General features: G+C 43.9%; 1 protein-coding gene and 1 pseudogene across 1 annotated transcript in view; both read left to right on the forward strand.

Moving 5' to 3' along the window:
* The first annotated feature begins 888 nt into the window (after positions 1 to 888).
* LOC109554936 (serine/threonine-protein phosphatase 2A 65 kDa regulatory subunit A alpha isoform pseudogene) lies at positions 889 to 7,575 on the forward strand (annotated as a pseudogene).
* A 3,439-nt stretch (positions 7,576 to 11,014) lies between these two features.
* Positions 11,015 to 25,114, forward strand: part of LOC109554937 (serine/threonine-protein phosphatase 2A 65 kDa regulatory subunit A alpha isoform-like) — a 32,456-nt gene continuing 18,356 nt past the window's right edge. The window contains exons 1-2 of the mRNA XM_070783733.1: positions 11,015 to 12,827; positions 13,419 to 13,484. Coding sequence (XP_070639834.1) covers positions 11,015 to 12,827; positions 13,419 to 13,450 — 1,845 coding nt within the window. The 3' untranslated portion in view covers positions 13,451 to 13,484. The remainder of the gene's footprint in view (positions 12,828 to 13,418; positions 13,485 to 25,114) is intronic.

A 25,114-nucleotide genomic window follows, 5' to 3' on the forward strand; every position in this document is an offset into this window, starting at 1 on the left:
CACATATGGGGGGTTTTACAGATTCTCAATGAAAAACCACACAGGGGTGGAATCACCCCGGTGGAGGCTCTTCTGCATCGTGCTACTGCACCAATACAACTGCAGGTGGTAACAACAGATATTCGCCTAAATCCTGGCTATGGAACCCAAGGTAATATCCTGTTGCCAGCCCCAACAGAGACTGCACAAGGACAGATGGTGGACTGGACTTGGCCATGGAAGATAAAGACACCCCACATGTGGTGGGTAGCTTTCCTAGCCCCATGTGGGCAAGGGCTGCAACATGACTTTCAGGTTGTACCCTGGGTGACAAGCACCTGGTCCCCTCATGTGCAGGTCACCTGGCCAGGACCACAGGGAACTGCCTCAGTGTTGAAAGGTGTATTTGTACTCTCCCTGAGGTCTATCATGAGTTCCCCTGTTATGCTCCGTGTGGAGCCACAGGATGTGAGAAATCCATGACGTGCAACGCCTAACCGGAGACCCAGTGCAAGAATGGTGGGCAGCCTGTCCAGTCCCTGGCATTGGAGTTTTCTCTGTGTTGGGTGTGTAGCCTGCACTCTAGTGGTTTGTTATTGTAGCTTTCACTGTTGTTGTGGAATATGGGTACAAGCAGCAGCGGTGTTCACCAGAAAGAAGCCACAGAGGGCCGAGCCTATGTAAACAGTGGGACAGGAGACCCTGAGGGGTGGATTGTGGAGAAGTTAACTGACAACACGGAGTCAGTCAGGCTCTCCTGTCCCACTCTCTCACCGCCTCATACCTTACATTCTATCAACAACGATATTGCTGACCTTGGTAGCACTGGGCCTGCGCACCCACTTGGCCATGGGCCACTTTTGTCTGTCCTAGCATATCAGTAGTCTTTGAAGACTCCCTGTGGCGGCGGCTGCTGCCCAGAGAGAATAAACATGACTGCAGTCCCCACAGCTCTTCAAGTCTTCTTCCATCTTCCCCGGTCACTCCTTATCTACTCTGGGTTCAGTGAACAGTGTGAGCGGCAAGACAACTACTTACCATGAACACGGGATTCCGAAAGTACTTTATATCCATGATTTTCTCCAACTCTTAAGACAATTTCTGTGAGGAGAGCATTATTATCCGCCATTGTTGGAATGAGAAAGCCAAGTCCGTAAGAAGCGCCAGGTTCCAGTGATTATAACCAGCCACCTGGGTTCTATCTTCTAAACCACGCAGCTGCTGCTTCTAAACTTCAGGAATCCTGAGAAGCACCAGCTGAGAGTGACAGAGGTGAGTTTCAGCCCCTAGTTCACCGCTTCATATTTGGGGGACCTTTAGGAAGATGAGTCATCTGACTCTTCATTCTCTTATCTGTAAAATGGGAAAAATAATGAATTTAAAACTTAGAGTGGAATGAAAAAGATTTATATATATAAATATATTAAAAGTATACATTGGAATCACTTTGCTGTACCTAGGAAACTAACACAATATTGTAAACTAACTATATTTCAATGAAAAAAATTTTTTAACTTAGGGAGGATGCAAACGTTAAATGACTGCTGGGAGGGATTGGGGGCAGGAGGAGAAGGGGACGACAGAGGATGAGATGGCTGGATGGTATCACTGACTCGATGGACGTGAGTTTGAGTGAACTCCTGGAGTTGGTGATGGACAGGGAAGCCTGGCGGTCGCAGAGTCAGACACGACTGAGCGACTGAACTGAACTGAACATGCTGATTAATATTATTAATTTCCAGAAATGTACAGTACAAATACAAAAATAATTTTGTAAAATGGAGCAGGACCATCCTATGAAGGAATAAATGTAGGAATACAAGGAGTCAGTATAGTTGTGTTAATCGAGACTATAAGCCTTCCAGAAGCCAAAACAACATACCATACCACTCTCTTTCTCCCAGAACGGATCTTACATCAGTTTCTTAGTGAAAACAGGGTTTTCAGAGTGGAGGAATTCAACTGGGGCCTTATGTAGAGGAAACTATGGCAAATAGCAGAGTCCATAAAATGAGTCACAGAAAAGCCTGAAGCAAATATCAAAGGTTGTTCCTTGTAGCAATCCTAACTGAAAGATAAAGGCCCAACACAAACTGTAATTCTGAGGCAGCAGTTGAACACAGAATTAAGCTAATGCCACTAAGGTGTTTTGAATCTATGGGCACTGCAGTCAGTATCAATGTGCTCAGTCTTGTCTGACTCTGTGACCCCATGGACTGTAGCCAGCCAGCCTCCTCTGTCCACGGGATTTTCCAGGAAAGAATACTGGAGTGGCTTGTCATTTCCTTCTCCAGGGGATCTTCCAAAAGAGAGATCAACCAGTCTCTAGCGTCTCCTGAATTTGCAGGCAGATCCTTTACCACTGTGCTACCTGGGTGATTGTTGTTTTTCAGTCACTCAGTTGTGACTTTTTGTGACTCCATGGACTGCAGCACACCAGGCTTCCCTGTCCTTTACCATCTCCTGGAGCTTACTCAAACTCATGTCCATCAAGCAGGTGATGCCATCCAACCATCTCATCCTCTGTTGTCCCCTTCTCCACTTGCCTTCAATCTTTCCCAGCATCAAGGTCTTTTCCAATGAGTTAACTCTTCGAATCAGGTGGCCACAGTATTGGAGCTTCAGCTTCAGCATCAGTCCTTCCAATGAATATTCAGGACTGATTTCCTTTAGGATTGACTGGTTTGATCTCCTTGCAGTCCAAGACACTATTAAGAGTGTTCTCCAATACCACAGCTCAAAAGCATCAATCCTTCGGCACTCAGCCTTCTTTATGGTCCAAGTCTCATACATGACTTGGAATTCATACATAACTACTGGAAAAACTATAGCTTTGACTAGATAGACCTTTGTTGGAAAAGTAATGTCTCTGCTTTTTAATATGCTGTTTAGGTTTGTCATAGCTTTTCTTCCAAGTAGCAAACATCTCTTAATTTTAGGGCTGCAGTCAACATCTGCAGTAATTTTGGAACCCAAGAATACAAAGTCAGTCACTGTTTCCATTGTTTCCCCATCTATTTTCCATGAAGTGATGGGACTGGATGCCATGATCTTCTTTTTTTGAATGTTGGGTTTTAAGCCAGATTTTTCACTCTCCTCTTTCGCCTTCATCAAGATGCTCTTTAGTTCCTCTTTGCTTTCTGCCATAAGGGTGGTGTCATCTGCATACCTGAGGTTACTGATATTTCTCCCGGCAATCTTGATTCCAGCTTGTGCTTCATCCAGCCCAGAATTTCACATGATGTACTCTGCATATAAGTTAATTAAGCAGGGTGACATATACAGCCTTGCTGTACTCCCTTCACGATTTGCAACCAGTCTGCTGTTCCATGTCCGGTTCTAACTGTTGCTTCTAGATATGCATATAGGTTTTGCAGGAGGCAGGTAAGGTGGTCTGGGATTCCCATGTCTTTAAAAATTTTCCACAGTTTGTTGTGATCCACACGGTAAAAGGCTTTAGGGTATTCAATGAAACAGATGCTTTTCTGGAATTCTTTTGCTTTTCTATAACCCAACAGATATTGGAAATTTGATATCTGCTTCCTCTGCCTTTTCTAAATCCAGCTTGGACATCTGGAAGCTCTTGTTCATGTCCTGTTGAAGCCTAGATTGGAGAATTTTGAACATTATTTAGTTAGTGTGTGAAATGAGAGCAATTGTGCACCTGCTGCATTGGTAGGTGGATTCTTTGCCACTGACCCCTGCTGCTGCTGCTGCTAAATCACTTCAGTTGTGTCTGACTTTGTGCGACAGAGACGGCAGCCCACCAGGCTCCCCTGTCCCTGGGATTCTCTAGGCAAGAACACTGGAGTGGGTTGCCATTTCCTTCTCCAATGCATGAAAGTAAAAAGTAAAAGTGAAGTCGCTCAGTTGTGTCCAACTCTTAGCGACCTCATGGACTGCAGCCCACCGTGCTCCTCCCTCCATGTGATTTTCCAGGCAAGAGTACTGGAGTGGGGTGCCATTGCCTTCTCCAACCCCTAGGGAATTACAAATCACCTCGAGGGTTTGTTAAAACTCTGATTTCAGAGCTCCACCCGCAATGTTTCTGACTCAGTTGTCTCCAGTAGGGCTGTAGGATTTGCATTTCAACAAGTCCTGGGGGAGGAAGATCCCCTGGAGAAGGAAATGGCAACCCACTCCAGTATTCTTGCCTATGAAATCCCATGGACAGAGATGCCTGGCGGGCTACAGTCCATGGGGTCACAAAAGTCTGGGAAATGACGAGGTGACTAAACAACAACAACAAGGTGATTTGGATGTTTGCTCACATGTGACACAAGAGTGTGTAAGACCTGAAATATCTCTGAGAAGAGGTGGGAGCGTGTGTGCTTCAGTCACGTCTGACTCTGTGCGACCCTATGGACTGTAGCCCACCACTGGTAGCAGCAGTAAATTAAAATTTCAGCGCCTGTAATTCTGGCCATCTCCCAAGACAAAGAAATTGCCCTAAAGAAGAGTCTGGTTCTAAGAAATAGGGCCGCCCATTTTGCCTACTAATATGTTAGCCACAAAATACACGTCTCGGAGTTTACTGGTCAAAGGAGCCTGCCAAATGCACTTATGATATTAATCACTTTCCGAATAGAAGGTTTGCCAATGATAATGATTTTTTCTATTACAGTTAAAATTCAGTCTTTCCTCCCTACACCGTAAGTGTGGAGTCACTTTCTTCCAAAGACCACAGTATAGAAAGGGGTAGAAAGAGCAACTTTACAATGAGGAAACAAAAATAGCATTTTACCTCTGTGGTCTTCTTCCCAAGGATACACAACCTCAGCCTATCCCTAAGATAAACGTCAAACACATCCCAAGTAAGGGACATTCTACAAAACACCTGAATAGTATTCAAAACGGTCAAAAGTCATGAAAAACAAGAAAAGTGTGAGAACCTATCATAGTCTAGAGGAGACCTGACAACAAAATGTCATGTGATAAACCTGGGTGGGATCTAGGAACAGAAAAAGGGTATCAGATAAAGAAGAGCAAACGAATCTGAACAAAGAATGCACTTCAGTTAACACTAATATATGAATCCTGATCCGCCCATTGTGAACAAAGTACCACACCAAGATAAGATGTTACAAAATGGAAAACTGGTGTGGAATATTTGAGAACCCTTTGTACTACCATAATAATTTTTCTGAAATCTGAAATTCTTCTAAAATTAAAAGTTCATTTTAAATTTCAGTCTTTCTTCTTTATAAGAACTAGATATGCAGACCATTTGCACGTCAAGTTTTCTAATTAATACTGAAATTAGAATCTTCCTCTCCTTTGCATGTGTGCATTAGTCACTAAGCCCTGTCCAACTCTTTGCCACCCCATGGACTATAGCCCGCTAGGTTCCTCTGTCCATGGGATTCTCCAGGCGAGAACCTGGAGTGGGTAGCCATTCCCTTCTCCAGGGGATCATCCCAACCTAGAGATCAAACCAGGGTCTCCTGCATTGCACTTGGACTCTTTACCATCAGAGGCTCCAAGGAAGCCCCGCCCCACTCCCCCAAGTTCCACGCGTTCCCCACCCCCAACCAAACACTGCGTGCTCCCCCCTCCTGTCCTGCACACATCGAAAACCAACCACACGCTACTGCAAAGTTAATCTGGTCCCTTCAGCCAATGGCAAATGGGTGGTAGGTGGGACTTCATTTGTTCAAATGAAATAAAGAAACAGAGGCTCAATTAGGGGTAGCATGGCCAATGACTGTGGGGTCGCCCCAGTAAAGTGGCTCAGGCATCTTCATGCCTTTCTTTACTCCTTCCATTCCACGCATTCCCTATCCCTGTTTTAGCAAAGCGCTGGCTGCAGTCTGAGAGGAACAAAGATGGCAGAGCCTGACAGCGATGACTCGCTCAACCCCATGTCGATCCTCATAGACGAGCTCCAGAATGAGGACATTCAGCTTCGCATCAACAGCATCAATAAGCTGTCCACCATCGCATTGGCCCTTGGAGTCGAAAAGACCCGCAGTGAGCTTCTGCCCCTCATTATAGACATCCTATACGACGAGGACGAGGTCCTCTTGGCCCTAGCGGAGCAGCTGGGCACCTTCACCCCTCTGGTCGGAGGTCCTGAGTATGTTCACTACCTGCTTCCACCCCTAGAGTTGCTGGCCGTGGTGGAGGAGGCCATAGTGCGGGAGAAGGCGGTGGAGTCCCTGAGGGCCATCTCGCATGAGCACTCACCCTCCCATCTCGAGGACCACTTTGTGCCACTTGTGAAGCGGCTGGTGGGCGGCGACTTGGTCAACTCCCGCATCTCAGCCTGCAGCCTTTTCTCCGTCTGCTACCCTGGCGTGTCCATTGCCATCAAGGCAGAACTTCTACAGTGCTTCCGGGATCTGTGCTCAGATGACAACCTCTTGGTGCGGTGTGCAGCAGCCTCCAACCTGGGGGATTTTGCCAAGGTGCTTGAGATTGACGACATCAAGAGTGAGATCATCCCCATATTCTCCAACCTGGCCTCTGACGAGCAGGATTCGGTGCGGCTGCTAATGGTGGAAATGTGCGTGAACATCGCCCAGCTCCTGCCCCAGGAGGCCCTAGAGGCCCTGGTGATGATCACTCTGTGCCACGCTGGCGAGGACACATCCTGGCGTGTCCGTTACATGGTGGCTGACAAGTTCACAGAGCTCCAGACAGCAGTGGGGCCTGAGATCACCAAAACGGGCCTGGTCCCTGCCTTCCAGAACCTGATGAAAGACTATGAGCCTGAGGTGAGGGCCGCTGCCTCCCACAAACTCAAAGAATTCTGTGAAAATCTCTCAGCTGACTATCGGGAGAATGTGATCCTGACCGAGATCTTGCCTTTCAGCCAGGAGCTGGTCTCAGATACCAACCAGCATGTCAGGTCAGCCCTGGCCTCCGTCATCATGGGCCTCTGCCCCATCCTGGGCAAAGATAACACCATCGAGCACCTCATGCCCCTCTTCCTGGCTCTGCTGAGGGATGAGTGCTCTGATGTGCGGCTGAACATCATCTCTAACCTCAATTGCGTGAAAGAAGTGATTGGCATCCAGGAGCTGTCTAAGTTCCTGCTCCCCACCATCATGGAGCTTGCGGAGGATGCCAAGTGGCGGGTGCGTCTGGTCATCGTTGAGTATATGCCTCTGCTGGCTGGACAGTTTGGGCTGGAGTTCTTTGATGCACAGCTCCACTCCTTGTGCATGTCCTGGCTTGTGGATCATGTCTATGCCATCCGCGAGGCGGCCACCAACAACCTGAAGAAGCTAGTGGAGCAGTTTGGGAAGGAGTGGGCCCTTGCCACTGTCATCCCGAGGGTCCTCACCCTGTCTGAGGAACCCAACTACCTGCACCGCATGACTACACTCTTCTGCATCAATGTGCTGTCTGAGGTCTGTGGGCAGGATATCACCACCAAGCACATGCTGCCCACAGTGCTGTATATGGCTGGGGACCCCGTCGCCAATGTCCGCTTCAACGTGGCCAAGTCCCTACAGAAGATCGGGTCCATCCTGGAAAACAGCACACTGCAGACTGAGGTCAAGCCCATCCTGGAGAAGCTGACCCAGGACCGGGATGTGGATGTCAAGTACTTTGCCCAGGAGGCTCTGACTGTCCTGTTTCTCGCCTGATGCTGGAAGAGGAGCCAACGCCAGCCTCTGGTATCCACTCTCCCCCTCCCTCCCCCCAAGTCCCTCCCTTGGGGAGACAGTGCCCTTGGCTGTCACTCCCTGTGCATGTTCTGACCCCAGGCCCCTCCCCCAGCATGGTTCCTGTCCCCAGCCTGGGAATCCAACTTCTCACCATCCACTCCCACGGGACTGGGGGTGCCCAAGGTAGGACAGGGCAGAGACCCTAGGAGGAAGGGTTGTTCATGCTGCGCTGTGGGAAGATGCTGGCATCCCAGTTTGCAGGCTCCTGTTGATATAATGGGGACCCCTCCCCCATCGATTTCTCCACCTCCCTTCCTTCCACCTAAATGGTTGTTTGTGTCAGTTGTGCCATTTTTATTTTATTCCTTTTACCCCCTTTCCAGAGAAATAAAGGTCTAGAAATTTTAAAAAAATAATGAAAATAGATTCATGGGAAAATACATATTTCCGCCAGAAAAAAAAAAAAAAGGTAGCTCTTTCTACAAATCACAAGGATTCTTACTGTTTTAACACCTTCTAAACTTCCTAATTTGCATCATTATTGTTCTAAAAATATTATGTGAAAAGATTGTCACGTTTTCATATTTTTCTCCCTTGCTTCTCTTTAGCTGGACATGAATATTCACCTTTTTTCTATTTGAATGAGTTATTGCCTGTTTTCCCACATCTGCTTAAGTGAATAATATTGTAAGCCTCAATTAACTGTATCTTGAATCTGCAGATTCAATTTCCTTATCTTGGATCCTTTTATTTAATGAACCTAAATAATTCTATTAAACATGAGGCATTCAGCTTCCCTCTAATTATCTGGAGAACTCTGGGAGAGAACTGGGACCACTTTGTTCCAGCTAACCTTAGACTGAGGTGGAAAGTCATCCTCCAGCTCTTTTTGCTACTTTGTGGAAGCAGCTATAAAAGGGAACCAAACACCCAAGAATTTCACAAACATTTGGCAAGGTAAAACGTGAGTGGGGAATTCTATATAGTCTATTAAATAAGAATCAAAAATAGAAGCCTCTTCTGCAGTGCTTGGCTCCAAATAAATTACTTTTTTTTCCCCTGCACCACGGAGCTTGAGGGAACTTAGTTCCTGGACAAGGGATCGAACTGGCACCCTGGGCAATGAAAGCTCAAAGTCTTATCCACTGGACTGCTGGGGAATTCCCCCAAATTAATATTAAAAAAAAAAAAAAAGATCCATGTAAGAAGTGTGTTGTAAAATTATGTTACGAAGCTGATTTAAGGCAGGGAAATACCACTCTAGGTATAAATTGCAGATTTTTAGCATGGCATAACTGGTTAAAAAGTAGGAAAAAAAGGACCGGCTTAGGTGGTTTAGGCCACAACAGACAGAACAAGACCCATCAAATTAAACCAGTTGCTTCCTCTTACCCACAAAAAGACATTACTAAGTAAGATTCAGAAGTTCAGGTCTTTATGGAGAGTGGCATAACTTTAGAGTTCTGGTAAGGTCTCTGAGTAGCTAAGCAAATGAGCACATTTTAAAAGTTATACTCCAGTTGGAAAGACTATCAGACTGATTTAGGAGACCTGGTTCTACCACTGGTAATGGTAGCTCAGCTGGTAAAGAATCCACCTGGAATGCAGGAGACCCCAGTTTGATTCCTGGGTCTGGAAGATTCCCCTGGAGAAGGGATAGGCTATCCACTGCAGTATTCTTGGGCTTCTCTGGTGGCTCAGATAGTAATGAATCTCCCTGAAATTCGAGAGACCTGGGATCAATCCTTGGGTTGGGAAGAACCCCTGGAGAAAGAAACAGCTACCCACTCCAGTATTCTTGCCTATGAAACCCCATGGACAGAGATGCCTGGCGGGCTACAGTCCATGAGGTCACAAAAGTCTGGGAAATGACGAGGTGACTAAACAACAACAACAAGGTGATTTGGATGTTTGCTCACATGTGACACAAGAGTGTGTAAGACCTGAAATATCTCTGAGAAGAGGTGGGAGCGTGTGTGCTTCAGTCACGTCTGACTCTGTGCGACCCTATGGACTGTAGCCCACCACTGGTAGCAGCAGTAAATTAAAATTTCAGCGCCTGTAATTCTGGCCATCTCCCAAGACAAAGAAATTGCCCTAAAGAAGAGTCTGGTTCTAAGAAATAGGGCCGCCCATTTTGCCTACTAATATGTTAGCCACAAAATACACGTCTCAGAGTTTACTGGTCAAAGGAGCCTGCCAAATGCACTTATGATATTAATCACTTTCCGAATAGAAGGTTTGCCAATGATAATGATTTTTTCTATTACAGTTAAAATTCAGTCTTTCCTCCCTACACCGTAAGTGTGGAGTCACTTTCTTCCAAAGACCACAGTATAGAAAGGGGTAGAAAGAGCAACTTTACAATGAGGAAACAGAAATGGCATTTTACCTCTGTGGTCTTCTTCCCAAGGATACACAACCTCAGCCTATCCCTAAGATAAACGTCAAACACATCCCAAGTAAGGGACATTCTACAAAACACCTGAATAGTATTCAAAACGGTCAAAAGTCATGAAAAACAAGAAAAGTGTGAGAACCTATCATAGTCTAGAGGAGACCTGACAACAAAATGTCATGTGATAAACCTGGGTGGGATCTAGGAACAGAAAAAGGGTATCAGATAAAGAAGAGCAAACGAATCTGAACAAAGAATGCACTTCAGTTAACACTAATATATGAATCCTGGTTTGCCCATTGTGAACAAAGTACCACACCAAGATAAGATGTTACAAAATGGAAAACTGGTGTGGAATATTTGAGAACCCTTTGTACTACCATAATAATTTTTCTGAAATCTGAAACTCTTCTAAAATTAAAAGTTCATTTTAAATTTGTCTTTCTTCTTTATAAGAACTAGATATCCAGACCATTTGCACGTCAAGTTTTCTAATTAATAATGAAAATAGAATCCTCCTCTCCTTCGCATGTGTGCATTAGTCACTAAGTCGTGTATGACTCTGCCACCGCATGGACTGTACCTGACACCCAGAGGCCAGGCTACTCTGTCCATGGAATTCTCTAGGCAAGAATACTGGAGTAAGTAGCCATTCCCTTCTCCAGGGGATGATCCCGACCTAGAGATAAAACCACGGTCTCCTCTGAAGCAGGTGCACTCTTTACCATAGAGGCTCCAGGGAAACCCCGCCCCACTCCCCCAACAACCTCTGCGCGTCCCCCACCCCCAACCCTCCGCTGCGTCCTCCCCCGTCCCATCATGCACTCCTCCCAACCCCACCACAGGCTCCTGCGAAGTTAATGTGGTCCCTTCAGCCAATGGCAAATGGGTGGTAGGTGGGACTTCGTTTGTTTGGACAAATGAAATGAAACGCAGGCTCAGGACAGCGTAGCATGGCCAATCACTGTGGAGGAGTCCCTATTAAGGGGCTCAGGCCGGCTGCAGTCTGAGAGGAACAAAGATGGCGGCGGCTGACGGCGATAACTCGCTCGACCCCATGTCGATCCTCATAGACGAGCTCCAGAATGAGGACATTCAGCTTCGCATCAACAGCATCAATAAGCTGTCCACCATCGCGTTGGCCCTTGGAGTCGAAAAGACCCGCAGTGAGCTTCTGCCCCTCATTATAGACATTATGTACGACGAGGACGAGGTCCTCTTGGCCCTAGCGGAGCAGCTGGGCACCTTCACCCCTCTGGTCGGAGGTCCTGAGTATGTTCACCACCTGCTTCCACCCCTAGAGTTGCTGGCTGTGGAGGAGGAGGCCATAGTGCGGGAGAAGGCGGTGCAGTCCCTGAGGGCCATCTCGCATGAGCACTCACCCTCCCATCTCGAGGACTACTTTGTGCCACTCGTGAAGCGGCTGGTGGGCGGCAACTTGGTCAACTCCCGCATCTCAGCCTGCAGCCTTTTCTCCGTCTGCTACCCTGGCGTGTCCATTGCCATCAAGGCAGAACTTCTACAGTGCTTCCGGGATCTGTGCTCAGACAACAGCCTCGTGGTGCGGAGTGCAGCAGCCTCCAACCTGGGGGATTTCACCAAGGTGCTTGAGATTGACGACATGAAGAGTGAGATCATCCCCATATTCTCCAACCTGGCCTCTGACGAGCAGGATTCAGTGCGGCTGCTAATGGTGGAAGTGTGCGTGAACATCGCCCAGCTCCTGCCCCAAGACATCCTAGAGGCCCTGGTGATGATTACTCTGTACCAGGCTGCTGAGGACACATCCTGGCGCGTCCGTTACATGGTGGCCGAGAAGTTCACAGAGCTCCAGACAGCAGTGAGGCCTGAGATCACCAAAACGGGCCTGGTCCCTGCCTTCCAGAACCTGATGCAAGACCATGAGCCTGAGGTGAGGGCCGCTGCCTCCTACAAGCTCAAAGAATTCTGTGAAAATCTCTCCGCTGACTATCGGGAGAATGTGATCCTGACCGAGATCTTGCCTTTCAGCCAGGAGCTGGTCTCAGATACCAACCAGCATGTCAGGTCCGCCCTGGCCTCCGTCATCCTAGGCCTCTGCCCCATCCTGGGCAAAGATAACACCATCGAGCACATCATGCCCCTCTTCCTGGCTCTGCTGAGGGATGAGTGCTCTGATGTGCGGCTGAACGTCATCTCTAACCTCCATTACATGAAAGAGGTGATCGGCATCCAGGATCTGTCCCATTTCCTGCTCCCCACCATCATGGAGCTTGCAGAGGATGCCAACTGGCGGGTGCGTCTGGTCATCATTGAGTACATGCCTCTTCTGGCTGGACAGTTTGGGCTGGAGTTCTTTGATGCACAGCTCCACTCCTTGTGCATGTCCTGGCTTGTGGATCATGTCTATGCCATCCGCGAGGCGGCCACCAACAACCTGAAGAAGCTGGTGGAGCAGTTTGGGAAGGAGTGGGCCCTTGCCGCTGTCATCCCGAGGGTCCTCACCCTGTCTGAGGAACCCAACTACCTGCACCGCATGACTACACTCTTCTGCATCAATGTGCTGTCTGAGGTCTGTGGGCAGGATATCACCACCAAGCACATGCTGCCCACAGTGCTGTATATGGCTGGGGACCCTGTCGCCAATGTCCGCTTCAATGTGGCCAAGTCCCTACAGAAGATCGGGTCCATCCTGGAAAACAGCACACTGCAGACTGAGGTCAAGCCCATCCTGGAGAAGCTGACCCAGGACCGAGATGTGGATGTCAAGTACTTTGCCCAGGAGGCTCTGACTGTCCTGTCTCTTGGTCCTGTCTCTCACCTGATGCTGGAAGAGGAGCCAATGCCAGCCTCTGGTATCTACTCTTCCCCTCCCTCCCCCCCAAGTCCCTCCCTTGGGGAGACAGTGCCCTTGCCTGTCACTCCCTGTGCATGTTCTGACCCCAGGCCCCTCCCCCAGCACAGTTCCTGTCCCCAGCCTGGGAATCCAACTTCTCACCGTCCACTCCCACGGGGTTGGGGGTGCCCAAGGTGGGACAGGGCAGAGACCCTAGGAGGAAGGGTTGTTCATGCTGTGCTGGGGGGAAAGGCTGGCATCCCAGTTTGCAGGCTCCTGTTGATACAGTGGGGACCCCTCCCCCATCGATTTCTCAACCTCCCTTCCTTCCGCCTAAATGGTTGTTTGTGTCAGTTGTGCCATTTTTATTTTATTCCTTTTACCCCCTTTTCCAGAGAAATAACGGTCTAGAAATTTTTAAAACATGAAATAGATTCATGGGAAAATACATGTTTCCGCCAAAAACAAAAGGTAGCTCTTTCCAAAAACCACAAGGATTCTTACTGTTTTAATACCTTCCAAACTTCCCAATTTGCATCATTATTGTTCTAAAAATATTATGTGAAAAGATTGTCACGTTTCATATTTTTTCTCTCTTGCTTCCCTTTAGCTGGACATGAATATTCACCTCTTTCTATTTGAACGAGTTATTGCCTGTTTTCCCACATCTGCTTAAGTGAGTAATACTGTAAGTCTCAATTAACTGTATCTTGAATATGCAGATTTGCCAAAGTAAAATGTGAGTGGGGAATCCTATATAGTCTATTAAATAAGAATCAAAAATAGAAGCCTTTTCTGCAGTGCTTGGCTCCAAATTGATTACTTAATTTTTTTTTTCCCTGCACCATGGAGCTTGAGGGAACTTAGTTCCTGGACCAAGGATCGAACTGGCGCCCTGGGCAATGAAAGCTCAAAGTCTTATCCACTGGACTGCTGGGGAATTCCCCCAAATTAATATTTAAAAAAAAAAAGGTCCATGTAAGAAGTGTGTTGTAAAATTATGTTACAAAGCTGATTTAAGGCAGGGAAATACCACTCTAGGTATAAATTGCAGATTTTTAGCATGGCATAACTGGTAAAAAGTAGGAAAAAAAGGACCAGCTTAGGTGGTTTAGACCACAACAGACAGAACAAGACCCATCAAATTAAACCAGTTGCTTCCTCTTACCCACAAAAAGACATTACTAAGTAAGATTCAGAAGTTCAGGTCTTTATGGAGAGTGGCATAACTTTAGAGTTCTGGTAAGGTCTCTGAGTAGCTAAGCAAATGAGCACATTTTAAAAGTTATATTCCAGTTGGAAAGACTATCAGACTGATTTAGGAGACCTGGTTCTACCACTGGTAATGGTAGCTCAGCTGGTAAAGAATCCACCTGGAATGCAGGAGATCCCAGTTTGATTCCTTGGTCTAGAAGATTCCCCTGGAGAAGGGATAGGCTATCCACTGCAGTATTCTTGGGCTTCTCTGGTGGCTCAGACGGTAAAGAATCCGCTTACAATGTGGGAGACTGGGTTCGATCCCTGGGTTGGGAAGTTCCCTGGAGAAGGAAATGGCAACCCACTCCAGTTTTCTTGCCTGGAGGATCCCCATGGACAGCAGAGCTGGCGGGCCACAGTCGATGGGTTCACAAAGAGTCGGACACAGCTGAGCGACTAAGCACAGCACTTAGTTTGTTTTCTCCTTCATAAAAAAGTAATCATCATACATTTGAACAGGAGCTCATAGTTCCCAATAGACTTTTTGTATACTGTATCACTGTATCATTTCATCCTGACAAAAACAATACAATTTATAAGGCAGGGATTTTCTTACTTTCACAGATGAGGGAATAGAGTTTAAAGAATTTATGCCATGAGTTGGGTCACACAATGAGAAAGTGGAAAGCAGGAAGTCAACCTCAGGTTTTCTGACTTCCGTTCTCTGGTCTTCACACATCACCACAAAGCTATCTAAAGATGCCTTTTTGCTCTAAATTTCCATTACCCTTTGACTAAAATATGGCTTTGAAATTTCAATTCATAATCTCTCTCCAGCTAACTAAATATGAACATTCCTACATCTCCACTTCCCAAAAGTCAATATGTTTTTCCATTTTAAAATGAGAAAAAAGATTGGAGATTTTTAAAAGCATAAGAATCAATCATAATTTTATCATCTTTTATAGATTTAAAGGGCTTTGCCTGCTTTAAAAAAAAATCAAGGCAATTCTTCAGAGGAGCGTAGGGATCCTTAATAAAGCTGCAGTCTAAACATGGACCAATATGTTATCACAAAACAACATGAGTTATAGAGTCCATGAGCTTGTTTTGTTCCTCAGTCTAAATTGTGGTAGGTGATAAATAACACATTCCTACAAAGGTTAAAGTAATGAAGAGCAAGTAAGTAGGTTTTTTTTTTCATAAATCATGTTTAAAAGCTCCAGTAGACAATATTCCCCCACTTTTGGCATTTTAACTGTGAAATGAGAATCTAAGTGTTGAAAATTAGATTATGAGAAGTGAAAGTAAGATTTTGGTAAAATTCTGGCACTGCCACTTCTCTGTATAAGTATCAATTACACAAGTAATGATTTCAAATTATGTTGAGGGGTAATCTAAAAAAGAATTCTAAATATTACCTCAGAAATGAGAGAGGCAGACTGGTCTTTAAAATACTAGATTTATCTCTATCTCCAAGAGATATCCACACTTCTACGCTGATCACAGCATCATTTGCAATAGTCCAGATATGGAAACAACTCAAATGTCCATCAACACTTGATGAATGGATAATGAAAATGTGGTACATGTATGGAATATTATTTATTCTGTAAAAAGAAGGAAATTCTGTCATTTGCAACAACACATGAAAGTGGAAGACATTATGGTTAGTGAAATAAGCCAGACAGAGAAAAATACTGCATTATCTCACTCATATGTGGAATCTAAAAAGTGAACTCATAAAAGTAGAAAGTAGGATGGTGGTGGCCCGGGGCTGGTGGTGCGAAGGGTAGGAGGGAATTGGGGCTATTGGTCAAAGGGTACATATTTTCAGTTAAGCAGGATGATTATGTTCTGGAGATCTAATGTACTATATAGTGACTATAGTTTAAAATATAGTATTTCATACTTGAAATTTGCTAAGAGAATAGATCTTAAGTTTTCTTAATGAACACAAATGGTAACTATATGAGTTGATGGATATGTTAATTACCTTGATGGTGGTGATCATTTCACAATGTATACATACATCAAAACATCATGTTGTAACTTTAAATATATATAATTTTTAGTTGTCAAATATGCTTCTTTAAAGCTGCTGCTGCTGCTGCTGCTGCTGCTAAGTTGCTTCAGTTGTGTCTGACTCTGTGCGACCCCATAGATGGCAGCCCACCAGGCTCCCCCATCCCTGGGATTCTTCAGGCAAGAACACTGGAGTAGGTTCATTAAAGCTAGGGAAAATATTATAGTTCTCCTAAAATAGCTACAAACTTGGAAAACCAAAATTCTTTCACTAGTCATACAGAACACACATACGTACAACTGCCTCTGTTTTTGAATCCTATTAAAAGTACAGGAGAAAGAGAACATACAAATAAATCTATATTAGTGCTAGAAAGTTGAGGAAGGTATCAGAGGACCAGAGCAGTAAGAAAAGTTATAAAGCAAGTCAAACTAACAGAAACTGTAAACACTATTAAAGAAATTGTAAACTTATCAGGACAAAAGCAAGGAACATGCAAGAAAATGTGGATTTTCTCAGAAACCTGAAATAATCCCCAAACTAGACCCATGGAGGCTTGGAAAAGGAAGAGGCAGTAAGTAAACAGGTGATTAAAGGAATAGAAAGGAGCTGGACTGATCCTCTAACCACAGAACCATGACTGTGGCATTTGCTACAGACTCTAAAGTATTCTCACCTGGAAAATACTATGGACAGAGGAACCTGGTGTGCTGCAGTCCAGAGGGTAGCAAGGAGTCAGACATGACTGAGTGAGCACACACTAAAGAATTTAGATCAACTCTGCATATAACACTAGGGTTTTGACAAGTACCCTCAGAATGTCCCTTGTGGTAAGAGAAGGAGGACACTGCCATGAGTCATGTAAGGCCATTAGGAGGGAACAGTAGACTCTGCATCCAAGAAACAAGCTCCCCATACACCCTAAATGAAAGGGGACACAGCCATATAGCCCCTGCCTCCCTCAGTGAGTGCTGGATTGAGAATCCCTATCGTTAAAACATTTACCCATTGTCAAGGAAATGGAGATTCTCTCCTGGGATGCAGAAACTAAGCTTGAACTAACCAATAAGGATCAATCAAGGGCAGTTATGTATAAATATGGACGGAACACCAAGAACCCTCATACATTAGAGGAGAATCAACAAAATGAAAGAAAACTACCAAACTCAACAACCAGAAAAATTAACTTCACGAGAAACAGTGTCAGCATAGGAAATAGAAATGTAAGTTTTCAGTGTGGTTTAACTCCATTTAGAAATAACAGGCTTCTCTAAAAAAGGAACTTCCCTGGGTGAAATCTGAAAACAGTCCTGGTACAGGGAGGGCAAGGAGAGACCAAAAAAAAAAAAAAAAAACAGGCACTCCAGATTGGTAGGTGGCAGGGTTAAGCAGCAAGGGAATTACCCAGGAGGCTTGTCTGGGCACCATGAAATGACTAGATCTCCATTCCCACTCGCTGGAATCTTGACTCTATATAGAGACCTTAATAGGTTTGGTCATGTATGCAGTCCAGCCTCAACACACCTGACTCTCTCAAGGCTGTGTCCTTGAAATGGCTTGGGCGAAAAGACCAGAGGATGGAGCATATATTGAAAGGACAGAGGAGGAGCTTCAGACAGCCTGGGTCAAGCAGCAGTCATGCCCTCTCCAGGTCCGCTTCTAATAAGAAGCAACCGAGACCTTGAAAATGTTAAATATTATGGCCACTTTCAAAAAGCTCAGTGGATGGGCTGAGGTCATAATAAAAAAGCAGGACAATAAAATCAGGAGTTCTCCTGGAGTACTATGCAGAAAAATAAAGCTGAAGAGTGTGAGAAAAACTAAAACGCTAAGAAGGGTAGGTAGATTCAGTGGTTCCATTGCACTATTAACAGGGGTTCCAGAGAGAGAGAACAGAATGGAGTTGAGAGAATCATCCAAGAAATAAGGGAAATTTTTCACTGAGCTGAGGAAACATGACTCTTTAGTTGGTAAAATCCACTAAGTGTCCTGTGGTAATGGAGGACGTCAGCATAGGCAAGTACTGGTAGAACTTCTGAACAACAGTAACGGCTTTGTGAGAGGTAAACCAAGTTAGTTACCAAGAAAGGAGAATTGGACTCACATGTACTTCCTGTCCATACCAGGGGAGGCTAAAAGAAAAGGAGGGGGGGAAAAAAAAAAAAAAAAACGTGTCTAAGTGCTATGAATATGTTGCTCATGGAAATGTAAATTGATCCAAACTTTATATCAAGCAACTTGGCAATAACTATGGAAATTAAGAAAGCACATACACTTTGACTGTGCAGCTGCATTTCTAGGAATCTACCCTACAGGTAAATTTGCACAGGTACAAAATGATAACCACAGATGCATACTGACTGCTACCTACAGTCAACCCCAACCCACCTTGGCAACTTGTCTCCTCCACCTAATCACCATGCCTATTCCTCTCCCTCTTTAACTCTCTCAATTTCCTCAGAGGTCCAACAGGCTGACCGTAATACTATTTCTTCCCCCTCCTAACCACCCCAGGATCTTACTTTTCTAAACAATTTTACATTTCTGTACATCTACAAGCAAGGTTTGGGCTTCCTAGGTGGCGCTAGTAGTAAAGAGCCCACCTGCCAATGCAGGAGATATAAGAGATACAGGTTCGATCCCTGGGTTGGGAAGATCCCCTGGAGAAGGTAATGGCAACCACTCCAGTATTCTTGCCTGGAGAATCCCATGGACAGAGGAGCCTGGTGGGCCACAGTCTATAGGGTCACACATAGTTGGACACAACTGAAGCGAATGAGCATGCATGCACAAGCAAGGTAATGATATATATTGGGAAAGTATTTTTATGCCCAAATACTTCTCATTTCAATATAACCAGTGTATGGGGTGTGGAGAGTTTGGGGGAGAATGGGTACATGCATATGTATGGCTGAGTCCCTTCACTGTTTAACTAAAACTATCACAACATTGTTAATCAGCTATGCTACTGCTGCTGCCAAGTCTCTTCAGTCGTGTACGACTCTGTGTGACCCCATAGATGGCAGCCCACCAGGCTCCCCCATCCCTGGGATTCTCCAGGCAAGAACACTGGAGTGGGTTGCCATTTCCTTCTCCAATGCAGGAAAGTGAAAAGTGAAAGTGAAGTCGCTCAGTCGTGTCCGACTCTTAGCGATCCCATGGACTGCAGCCTACCAGGCTCCTCCGTCCATGGGATTTTCCAGGCAAGAGTACCGGACTGGGTTGCCATTGCCTTCTCTGGTTAATCAATATACCACAATACAAATAAAAAGGTGTAAAAAAAAAAAAAAAAAGATAATCAGTGCTATTGGAGAATGCCAAATGGGAAGATTCCAGAAGCCAAGTTTTTCTTATTTTGAAGAAGGTGTCTTTTTTCTCTCTAAATTTCTGACTTTCTTAACTAATGTCACACATAAGATGTGTCACAGTTCTCCCTAGAAGTGTAAGATGTGTTACAATTCTCCCTAGAAGTGTAAGATATAGCTAGAAGTAGTCCATTCAAAGGGAGAAAAGAGCACAACATGAGAAGAGAGACAAAGAAGAGACTTTGAAAATTAAGTCTACAAACTACAGGTTGCCTGGAAAGAGTAGGAGGGTCTCCTCTATGAGCTCAGCATGGGTCTGTTTAAAGCTAATTCAAAACCCTTCCAAATGAGCTTATTAGATTCTAATTTGGTGGCTCAGAACCTAATAAGAATTCAGATCAAACTGTTCTTCTTTCTCAAAGAGAAAGCATTGTCAAAGAGCCAAAATTGGAGTGGGTGTTGGGGGAACTGAGTTATACAGCTTTCACATTATGATTCACCTCTCTACCAGCAAACCCTCCTCCATCTCAGTAGCATCTGTCAGACATTTTTATTCAAATTCCTTTCCACTAAGGGCAATCAGAAGCTGAAGAGATGCTCCTACAGAAGTGACCTCCACAAAAATAAAAGTCAATAATGTGGCCAGCTGACACAGAGGATGTCAGGAAGTGCAAACTGACGATGACAAAGAAAAAGGCAAAACTGTGTGAAGCGGGAAAAAAGAAAACAATCACAGGCCAGGATGAAAAATTAGGGCAATTATCTGGATAAGTCCACCTCAAAACGTGCTACCTGATGATTGACATAAATGTGTTTTCTTCTCTGGTCTCCATTTTCACAATAGATGGAACAGTGGAACTGCAGTAACAGCTTTCTATTTAAATTTAAAGGGAATATACCTTCTTTGCTCCTGCTTTACACATTATATGTGGTGTGAAGGAATGCTTTATAAATATAATGCTAACTAACAGCTTGGCTTAGAAAATAATATTTGTCTGGATTATCCAGATATCAGTTCCAATTCTTCAGTTAGACTTCTAGAATTGGGTTAACTGGAGTGACTGATTTAGAAGCAACTTAGAGATCACTGTAAGTGAGCTAGGACCGGTACTGATACACCATTTCATCTGAATTTCGAGTTTACACCCATACACAGGTAATCACAAGCACACAAACTCACACCCTCACCACGGAAACACACAAACACACAGTCCCCTGTTTAACAGAACTTTGGGAAAGGTTATTCATATTTAGCAATGTTTAAAATTCTTTCCAAGGTAACTACGATATTGGCAAATTATAATCCTACTTAACAAAAATGAGGAAGGAGAAGGAAACCACTATTTGTTGAGCACCTAATTTGCACCATGTTTTACACTGCGCATTACTTTCTTCATTTCATTAAATCTTTATATAACCCTTGTCAGGAAGGCATTGTGAGATGAGAATCCTGAGGAGGCTTAGAAAGGTCTAGTACACCTTGCCCAAAGTCAAACAGCTAAGAAAAGGCAGGCCCAAGAGACCAAACTAAGATTCATCTTGTTCTGAAATCAGACCCACTGACACTCCACAAATTTAGACTTTATTTACCATGAGGCTGGTACATAGGAGTGAGTCACTTAGTGAGTAAGGTAACCTACTGAGGAAGGAAACCTGACAGGGCAATCCCAGAAAGGGAGCTCTTCCTTTGTCAAATATTGTATTCTCTCTCTTCATTCTCCATAACGGGCCTATTTAGACATTTCCACCACCAAGTATAAGATTTGAGTGCAGAAAGAGACCTAAGAAAGCACCTTGGCCAATGCCTCCCTGTGTCCTTCCCTACATCAGTCAGCTATTTGCTGATGCAGCTGTAACCCCAATATTTATCCCTCCATTCCCAGCTACAGGTCACAGCAGACAGAAATTCAGACCATGGCAAGGGACATGAAGTCAACAAGACATAATTAAGATGAGCACCCATCAAAATAGTTCAGATCTACCGGCCACGATCTGGTTTTATTTTCACTAGTGTTTTATCCAGAGAAGAAAACTAACAGTGCTCTAAGTACACCCACAAGCTTAATTACAAACACCAAAAATAAATTTTAATCAAAATTGCAGATATATAATAAAATACTCAGAGGAAGTTATAATGCCATTTTGCCACTATCCCTTATATGCAATAATGAAAAAAGGCAAATTTCACTTTCTCCCACTAATTTTTAAATTAACAGGTAATACCTCTGTCCTGAGTTCTGATTTCAATTCTCTGTACCTGATCCAAACATCATATTTAAACTAGAAAAGGAAACAGCCCTGCTCTAACTCTTGTGGTTAACTAACTAGCTTCACAAACAAGTGGGGAATTGTCCTTTTTGTCAAATACTGTATAAACTCTTTTAGCTATAATTCATAAAACAATGCACCAAGATTGGCATTATGGTACATTAAATGCAGACTCAGTTCGTAGTCCTCTTTTCATTGTCAAGTGAGAAATTTTGAAGATGAATGAACCCTGGGAATTTCAAGATCTAGAATGTGATACCAGCTGGTGCAAGGAGGAAATAAATTATATCAGGCTACCTGACGTCTCCTCCTGCTGCCTGGAGCTGGGCAGTCTGCAAGGTTGTAAGAGGAAAAAAAAGTCTGCAGTTTGGCCTTGTCTCTCACAGTGTAAGTGGCGGGGGTAGGGGTGGAGGAATGATCTCTTTAATTCTGTCTAAAGAAAGAAAAAATAGATAAGCTGAAGGATACTTTATAGCAAAGCTAATACACTGGATTTTAGAGACTGAGGTGGAATTTTGACGATTGATTCTAGCTATTATAGTTTAATAGATAGGAAGGCTGACATCCTATGATGGCTAGTTTCTAAAAACAGAGATGCATTTTTAAAACCAGACTTGTACTTTTAACCCTCTGGATCTCGGTTGACAAAAGTCACAGTTCAACAAGATGTAAAATCAGTATTTCAGAAGTTTGAATGAACTACTTACTGTTCTATGAATCATTGTAATTCATTTTACATATTTTCAATAGTGTCTCCAAAGTTCATTTGTGGGAGAAACATGTAATAACTACCTACTGTGTAGTGAATTCTGTGCTAAATGCTGGAGATAGTTTTAAATAAGATAAACTCTCTCCTTCAGGGGCCTTCAGTTTCTATAACATAATGGTGAAAACTAAACCACAAATATCCATCTGCCCTTTTACAAAATCATCTGGTGACAACAGAAAAATATGTAATGATTATATTAGTCCCTGAACTTCAAGAATGGTGTGAGATAGAGCTACTGTTTGATCAAGGATGGAAATGAGTAAGATATGTCAGGGAGAGGTTATAATTAAAAGGTGTAAAGCTGGGAATAATATGCATAATTTTCAATTTAATCATAATATGCATAATTTCAATTTATACATCCCCCTTAAAGATCTGGTCCATTTTCATGCCCTCAACCATAACCTCTCTCTTGGCAACTCTGAGGTAACCTCATTCTCTGTCCTATGCTGAAAAGTTCTACTAAGATATCTATTACTTTTTGTTTGTTTTAATGTATTTATTTTAACTGGAGGATAATTACTTTACAATGTTGTGATGGTTTTTGCCATACATCAACATGAATCGGCCATGGGTATTCATGTGTCCCAATATCCTGAACCCCCCTCCCATCTCCCTCCCCACCCCACCCCTCTGGGTTGTCCCAGAGCACTGGCTTTGGGTGCCCTGCTTCACGCATCGACCTTGCACTGGTCATCTATTTTACATATGGTAATGTACATGTTTCAGTGCCCTTCTCCCAAATCATCCCACCCTCATCTTCTCCCAATGAGTCTGAAAGTCTGTTCTTTATATCTGTGTCTCCTTTGCTTTCCTGCATGTAGGATCATCGTTACTGTCTTTCTAATTCCGTAATATATGTGTTAATATAAAGTATTTGTCATTCTCTTTCTGACTTACTTCACTCTGTATAATAGGCTCCTCATTAGAACCAATTCAAATGTGTTCCCTTTTATAGTTGAGTAATACTCCATTGTGTATATGTACCACAAGTTCCTTATCTATTCATCTGCCAATGGACATCTAGGTTGCTTCCACGTCCTAGCTATTGTAAAGAGTAATGCAGTGAACATTGGGGTACACGTGTCTCTTTCAATTCTGATTTCCTTGAGGTATATGCCCAACAATGGGATTGCTGGGTTGTATGGTAGTTCTATTCCCAGCTGTTTAAGGAAATCTCCACACTGTTTTCCATAGAGGCTGTACCAGTTTGCATTCCCACCAACAGTGTAAGAGGGTTCCCTTTTCTCCACACCCTCTCCAGCATTTATTGTTTGTAGACTTTGTGATGATGGCCATTCTGACCAGTGTGACATGATACCTCACTGTACTTTTGACTTGCACTTCTCTAATAATGAGTGATGTTGAGCATTCTTTTCATGTATTTATTAGGCATCTGTATGTCTTCTTTGGAGAAATGTCTGTTTAGGTCTTTTGCCCACTTTTGTATTGGGTTGTTTGTTTTTCTGGTATTGAGTTGCATGAGGTGCTTGTATATTTTTGAGATTATAAAGTTTTTTTAAAAAATCAGCACCTCAGTCTTGCTTTCTCCATTTTTGTTATTAAGGCCGTTCTTAAATTCACTCAAATGCAAAAATTTGATATCATCTTTGACTCCATCTCCTTCTTGCACAATTAAATATATCACTAAGCTCTCTCAGGTGTCCTCCAAACTGCCTTAATTTTTCCTTCCACCCCACCACTCCAGTTCAAGTACATACAACATCATAGTTACACTGTGCTAACAACATGGTTACTACTTCATAATCTCCTTCTTGGTTCCTGGGCCTTCAGTGTCACAACTCTCCAGGCAGTCTGCACACCAAATTGTCCTCAACAAATACTTGCTAAATAAATATATGCCAAGTTAATTTCCTAAACCATCATTTCTCATCTTCTTCTCCAGACCATCTTTGACAATTTATTCACTAATTTCAAACAAATAAACTGGAACTCCTTAGTCAAGCACTGAAGATCTTCTTTAAACATATGACCAAGATACTTTTCATGAATCTTCCCTCCTGACTCCTGAACATGGACTTACATCTTCAGTGAAATTCATCCCTTCACTACCCACCCCCAAATACCCATCACTTTTCAGGGTCTTCTTGAATCTTTTCCATCTTTTAAGATGCAATAATTCTCATCTGAAGTTTACTATGTAGCCCCTTTTATTGTTAGAAATCTATAATACCACCTTCTAAATTCCAGTGTAACCTATTAGGTTGAAGCATATGAAATTGTCACTTTTTAATATTTTACCCCCAAAAAATAGCAGTTTCAATATAGTAAGTGGTGTATCTTTCTGCTCCAGAGTTCCTAGGATATCCCATCCATAATGGATATTCAAATCTATTTGATCCAGTTTTCTTTACCATTCTCATTTATAAGCTGGGTGAGGAAGTAGGTAGATAAGAATTTACTAGTACAGAGCTGGCAGTTTCTTTCCAGCGTGATGTTCCTTCAAGACTCATCTTCACTTTGACTTAGCAGTCACATTAGCATGTCTACACTGAAAAGACGGGAGAAGGCAATGGCACCCACTCCAGTACTCTTGCCTGGAAAATCCCATGGACGGAGGAGCCTGGTAGGCTGCAGTCCATGGGGTTGCTAGGAGTCAGACACGACTGAGCGACTTCACTTCCACTTTTCACTTTCATGCATTGGAGAAGGAAATGGCAACCCACTCCAGTGTTCTTGCCTGGAGAATCCCAGGGACGGGCCTGGTGGGCTGCCGTTTC

The sequence above is a fragment of the Bos indicus genome, chromosome X, assembly GCF_029378745.1.
Source record: "Bos indicus isolate NIAB-ARS_2022 breed Sahiwal x Tharparkar chromosome X, NIAB-ARS_B.indTharparkar_mat_pri_1.0, whole genome shotgun sequence".
Taxonomy (NCBI): Eukaryota; Metazoa; Chordata; class Mammalia; order Artiodactyla; family Bovidae; genus Bos; species Bos indicus.